The sequence below is a fragment of the Eimeria mitis genome, genomic scaffold, assembly GCF_000499745.2.
Source record: "Eimeria mitis Houghton genomic scaffold, Emh_scaff1046, whole genome shotgun sequence".
NCBI classification, from domain to species: domain Eukaryota; phylum Apicomplexa; class Conoidasida; order Eucoccidiorida; family Eimeriidae; genus Eimeria; species Eimeria mitis.
Window position 1 is genome coordinate 1 of NW_024011582.1, and position 6,743 is coordinate 6,743.

A 6,743-nucleotide genomic window follows, 5' to 3' on the forward strand; every position below is an offset into this window, starting at 1 on the left:
AGAATTCATATGCGTCCCAGCACGCAATTTGATAGAAACAAGGTTAGGAGTACGTACTGAGGTCATTACAATTGGGGGCTGTTCCGGGAACTGAATGGCTAACTTCCAATTCCCTTTGAAACGGAGTTACCTTTCTGAATACATAAAATTTTTTTCTTTCATACCAAATACCCTGGGAATCATTATTCGTCTAGGAGGAAACCGACTGAAACAAACAACCGGAGGGATTAATTACGCCTGGTTAGTTGAAGGAAAATGGCAGGTCAGAAGAAAATATCGACAAAAATTTCCAAGGCGACAATTTCGGAGTCACGAAAACCTAAGTCAAGAAAGGAGGCCCCTGCTAAAAGGAAGAATAGTAACTTGGTGGAGAGTAAAGAAACAAATGATGAAGGGACAGGCATAATGTCAAGTGACTCGGAACCGGTTGCGAATAATAACTTTATGGAGAGTAAGGAAACGAATGTAGAAAGGGCAGGAATAATGTCAAGCAACTCGGAACCGGTTACGGATTGGAAGATGGAATTAGCCACCTTCTTCCGACAAATGAGGGATGAAGGGCGTGCAATAACCGAGGGAATATTGATGAAGAATAGAGAAGGGGCTGGAGAAGGTGTGAGAAATCAGAGAGAATCAGTGGCTGACCAAATATTCCGAACGAAAATGGCTGCGACAGAAGATGGGGCCGATATGCGGACCTTCCTTAGTCTGGCGGAGCAGGAATTTCGTGAAATGAAAATTGCAGAGGATCAATGGGGATTACTGGTGAGGAAATATTTAACTGGACGAGCTGTCAAGCAGTGGGATTATGTATATCGATCGGGAATAGACATGACAGACTGGCCTCTGGTACGTAAAAGACTTTGCGAAAGGTTCCGCGTATTACCGCGGGATAGTATGATACTTCAGATGAGAGATAATGTATGGAAGGGAGATTACAATGAGTATAGTAATGCATTTTCGGATATAGTAATTATGGGAGAAGAGTTGCCGGAAGATGATTTGTTTATGTTTTATCTTGCGGGACTACCTGAGAACATAGGAGATAAATTGACGAAACATGGAAAGAGGGAATTTCCGACTTGGCATGAAGCTGCAACGGCGTTGAGAGAATATGTTGTCCCGATGAATACTTGGCGATCGAAGAGGAAACGCACGGTGCGAGAAATGCAGGGTGTAGAAAGGCCGCAGGCCACGGAAGATAGCAGCTCCAAGGCGGACGGAGAGAGGAATACAAACAAAAACGAAGGCACTAACAGTGTAACGAGAAGGCCTACTCCGACTGTCAGGGTAGCTGCAGAGGGGGAACGAGACGTAATTCGATGTTTTGAGTGCACTGGAAGGGGCCACATGGGAAGGGACTGTCCCCTGTGCAATGGAGTAGTGAGACGGAGAGGAGAAACTTGCTCAAAATGCGGTGGGAAGGACCATTACGCTAGAGACTGTGCAACGACACGTCGAATATTGGTTGGAAACCAGAGAGTAAATACGGTTATGAACTCAGAATCGAAGGAGGGAGTAAACCGATCAAACGAGAAGGCCTAGATATTGATGGAGACAAGTGTTCTAGGCCAGAACTAATGAATGGCAGAGAGGGTCAGGTAGTTACGGGATCAATTGCCATTAAGATCTCCAAACCTATAAAACAAAGTACGCGGGCGAGAGACGGGAACGAATCGAACGGGAACGAATCGGGATCGCGAACTCAGAGGCATGTGATGCCGATGAGCGGGAGCAGAGATCGAGGAAGCGGGAACGGGAGCGGAACCATCGAGCGTGCATTTCGAACGGATAGGGAGGAAGTAGGGGAGGTAAGAGGAGAGGAATTAATTATACCACCGTGGATTTGGAGGGAAGGAGGAACAGAGGAACATCAACATCACGGGACTTTATGTAGAGTTTGCAGTGGCGGAAGAACAGCGGTGTTGCTGTTGGAGATAATCGGCTATCGTTGCGAAGGTTTATTGGATACAGGGGCGTCAAGGAGTTTTATTCAACCGAGTATAGTTGAGAGACTAGGGCTGAGAACGAGAGCTTTGACAGAGGAGTGTTCCTTTACCGTTGCAAATGGCGAAATCATTAAGATACATAGGGAGGTACCGAGACTAACAATAATTTGTGGGGGCAAATGTTTTACGGGACACTTTCTTGTAGGGCAGGTGCCGTATGCTGTGATTCTAGGGATCGATTGGCTTGATAAGTATAAGGTGGCGTGGTTTTTTGAGTCGGATAAACTTAGAACGTATGTAAACGGAAGAATGTGTAGTTTACCTGTGTTAAGGAGAGAGGGAGAGAGGCCTAAGGGATCTACGGGAAATCGGGAGTCGGATAAAACAGAAGCGGATTGTGCCTATGAGGAGTTAGCCAAACAAATATCTAAGATGACGGCTGAGGAAGCAGCTGTATTTTTACGTTCACCGATTAAGCGCTACAAGGCGAAGCATAGGAAGTCGGGAAGGATAAAAATAAAGGAAGTAATTAATCAGGCTAGGAAGAATACCAAAGAAATGAAGGGAGCAATTCAGGGATTAAACTGCATTGTCGTGCTGCCTGAAGCAGAAGTCGATGTAGACAGGCATAAACCGATTGTGAAACAGGGACACATGATATGCGCTATTATAGAACAGTCTGCGAATACAGAGGATCGAAAGCGAAATGCGAACTGTCTGTGGGATCAAGGGAAACATGAAGACAAGGAAGAATCACCCTGGCCTAATGCCATTCTGGAATTTACGGAATTTGACAAGTGGATCGAAGGCGTAGAGGCCCGTAGCTTACCTGCGCAAGTTCTTCAACTGTTGAGACAATATCGGCTTTTATTCCCTGATAGTCCTCCGAATGGACTTCCTCCTAAGAGGCCTTTTGACCACAGAATACTTCTTATTCCAGGAAAATTACCAACAAAGGCACCTATTTATAAAATGGCACCAGATCATCTGATTTATCACTCTAAGGAAATAGAACGACTCTGTGCAAAGGGATGGATAGGTCCAACTTACTCTCCAATTTGCGCTCCGACGATTATGGTAGATAAAAGAGATGATGGATCAGGGGAAAGGAAGATGCGCATGGTGATTAACTACCAAGCGTTGAATGCATTGACGACTGCGACGGAATTTCCTATGCCGTGTGTGCAAACAGTAATGGAAATGATAGGGGGAGCAACGTATTTCTCGACTTTAGACTTAGAAGCGGGTTTCCATCAAATAAGAATGGCGAGAGAAGACAGATGGAAAACTGCATTTAGATCAATTCAAGGGTTATGTGAATATAAGGTCATGCCTTTCGGTTTAAAGGGGGCGCCAGCAACCTTTCAAGCTAATATAAATGCATATCTTCAACCCTTACTTGGTCATGGGTTAATTGCTTATATAGACGACGTACTGATATATAGTAATACCTTGGAAACGCATGTTCGAGTGCTACATCAAGTCTTCGATATATTTCTTAAAAACCAGTTTTATCCGAAGTTGGTCAAATGTAGATTCGCCCAACGGGAGTTGACCTATTTAGGTTATACGATAGGTACTGAGGGAATTAAACCTGCAGCAGATAAAGTGGAAGCCATCAATTTGTGGCCAGAAAACCTTACTAATGAGACGCAGGTGCGTCAATTCCTTGGTACGGTTAATTATTGTAGAATGTTTATGGGCCCGAGATACGCAGATATCGCACGTCCTTTAGTGGAACTTACGCGGAAGAACGCACCCTTTGTCTGGACGGAAGAACACAGGAATGCACTCAGACAACTCAAGCAGCGTCTTTCTGAGTTTGCGATATTGCAAGTGCCAGATTCTAATAAACGCTTTGTACTTTATACCGATGCGTCGGGTTATGCTATTGGCGCAGTGCTTGAACAAGAAGACAAACCGGTTGGATTTCTTAGTCAGGTAATGACACCGGCTCAACAGAAATATTCAATATATGATCAGGAATTGTTGGCTCTTATATCTGCATTAGATAAATGGCGGCATTTACTTAGAGTTGCGAAGGTTACGGCGTTCACGGATCATCAAGCTCTTACCTTTCTTCAACGTGTAAATTCGCAAAAACCGTTGCGAGGCCGAACTGCGCGTTGGTTGGATTTCCTGGCTGAGTTTTCAGATCTCACAATTACCTATTTACAAGGAGCGAAAAACAAAGTTGCGGATGCAATGTCTAGGCACCCTCAGCATACAAATGGAGAATCGAAAAGACCAGATAAGATATTAGCTTCTCTTGTTCAACAGCAAGTAGAAACAGGTGTGCATCCTCGATATTCGACTCGGTTAGTTACTGGATCGGCGCCTCACACTGATTTTAGGGCAATGATAGGACGGCGTTCGGCTTTGAAGAATCAAAGGAGAGGTAGATTTGAGTCGCAACAGACATCGAGGTTGGCTGATGCGAATGTAGACAAGTCAGCGCAAGCTTCATCCACTTCTCGAGATTTAATATGCGACAACTCAACTTCGTCAGTTTTGTCAGCTGATGAGCAGCAAAACTCGTTCACGACTGCAGAGATTCTCGCTGAAGCCCCTTCGGCACCTGAGCATTTATCGCCACAACGTTGGAGGGAGGCTTATGAACGTTGTTCGTATTTCCGAGATATCGTGGCGGTAGCAATGCGTAATGGTGAAGAAGAGTTTGTGCATCAATTGCAGGGTCGTCGTTATTCATTCAAATTTAGGAACCCCTACTTATACGCGTGTATTAACGGGTTATGGCGTATTTGTCCACCTACCTTACCAGAGTTTCTTTCTTATATTCTATATTGTCATCACGACCATGTTACTGCAGGACATCGGGGTGTGCGCAAGACTTCCCTTTCTATCAGTAAGTTATATTATTGGCCTGGAATGAAGGCATATACAATCGCGTATGTCGAGTCGTGTGTGCAGTGTAGAGCATCGAAAACGATATCGCAGAAGCCGGCGGGGCTACTTCAACCTCTGCTCATTCCTTCAAGACGATGGAGTCATGTTAGTTTAGATTTTATAACTGACCTACCTCTCACTCCTCGGGGTCATGATTCTATTCTTGTTATTGTCGACTCACTCAGTAAGATGGCGCATTTTATTCCAACGAAAAAGTCAGCAACAACGGCGGATACTATAGAAATTCTGGCGGATAGATTAATTCGGTATCATGGATTTCCCGATGTCTTGATCTCAGATCGGGATCCGCGGTTTCAGTCTCAGCTGTGGCAGCTCTTATGCCAGCGATTTCAGATAAAACGGGCGATGTCTTCTTACCACCCGCAAACAGATGGTCAGACAGAGAGACTCAATCGAACATTAGAACGGATGCTTAGAACTTATATTCAGACTGATGAAAGAGAGTGGGAACGATTGTTGCCGGCATTGGAACTCGCATATAACACAACCTCACATTCTTCGACAGAGCTTAGCTCTTTTGAGGTTATGATAGGGCAAAATCCAGTGACTGCAGCAGATATGGATATTGTAGGAGATCTTGCACCTATGCTTACACCTCCAATGACGAAGGTATTTCAACAGTTGTGTGACAGAGCGCAAAGTCACATTATTAGAGCTAAGTGGCAACAGAAGTGTTATGCAGATGCCCGTCGACGAGATGTACAATATAATCCAGGCGATCGAATTTGGATTAACAGTCGCAATCTCCCAGGATTAAATCAATGTTCCAAACAGGAGCCCAGGCTCAGAGGACCTTTCAAAATATTGGAACGCATTGGTCAGGTAGCGTATCGTATCGAGTTGCCTCCAACATATTCGTGTCATAATGTTTTTCATGTTTCGCAGCTTATACCTGATCGCCCTCGGGATCCACAAATGCAATCCAAGGAAGCAGCAGTAGGATGGCTGCCGATAAAGGACAAAGATGGTACTCCCACTGACATATACGAAGTTGATTATATACTTAATCAAGGTGGTTCAGGAAAGGAGGTGCAGTATCTGGTTAAGTGGAGGGGTGCTCCAGAAGACCGCGCTACTTGGGAACCAGCGTCCAACCTCACAAATTGTTCCGCCCTACTCAGGGCCTGGCGCCGTTATTATAATAAAGTAAGGCCCAGTCAGGAGAATCGCAGGAATTAGTCGAGCGTTGTCTATCTTATAGGAACTGTGCATCGGGCTATTAATCTCGGGTTTTATAAAGGGGGGGAAGGAGTGGTGCATGATGTTGCACCACTTGCAATTCATGTTAGTTACAGGAGATGGAGAGAGAGGTAACGATGAGAAATGGGTGATAGCGATTTCTGTGCGTAAAGAAAGTAGAAAGGCGGTTGATCTGGAATTAAAGATATACAGAGGAACGCGAGTAGAGGGAGCAAGCGCAGAAGTAAGGTGGGGTATTGGTGCAGAGTATAATAGAAGTATTAGGGTGACCTAAATTTTGACCGAAGGGGGAAGTTGCAGTGCACTCGCACTACAAGGTATTGCTATTACTATAGATAGTTAAAATTAGTAGATATAAGGACTGAGAAAGTAAATAAGTACGACAGAAACTATAAATTTGAACTAATTTAGGCAAGTATGACGAGTAGGGCAGACGTGCTACTAAAGTAGCGGTCTTATAGTGAGATGGAGGCCTGTGCGGCGTAGCCGGGGTCGGCCGTTCCCCGCGGCTAGCGGCCCGTAGAGGGTTTGCTAGCGGAAGGTCAAGGGCCTAGGCGGTCAGAACATTTTCGNAGAATTCATATGCGTCCCAGCACGCAATTTGATAGAAACAAGGTTAGGAGTACGTACTGAGGTCATTACAGATCTCCTTCCGCTGTCCCGAAG

The 6,743-nt window shown here is 45.0% G+C and overlaps 1 protein-coding gene across 1 annotated transcript; it reads left to right on the forward strand.

Annotated features, from left to right (window-relative positions):
- Nucleotides 1-255: 255 nt before the first annotated feature.
- EMH_0028260 (uncharacterized protein) lies at nucleotides 256-1,545 on the forward strand (the record flags this gene model as incomplete). The annotated part of the gene is made up of 1 exon (XM_038022088.1): nucleotides 256-1,545. One exon carries the CDS (start codon nucleotides 256-258, stop codon nucleotides 1,543-1,545), a length of 1,290 nt encoding a protein of 429 aa, XP_037877942.1.
- Between the last annotated feature and the right edge of the window lie 5,198 nt (nucleotides 1,546-6,743).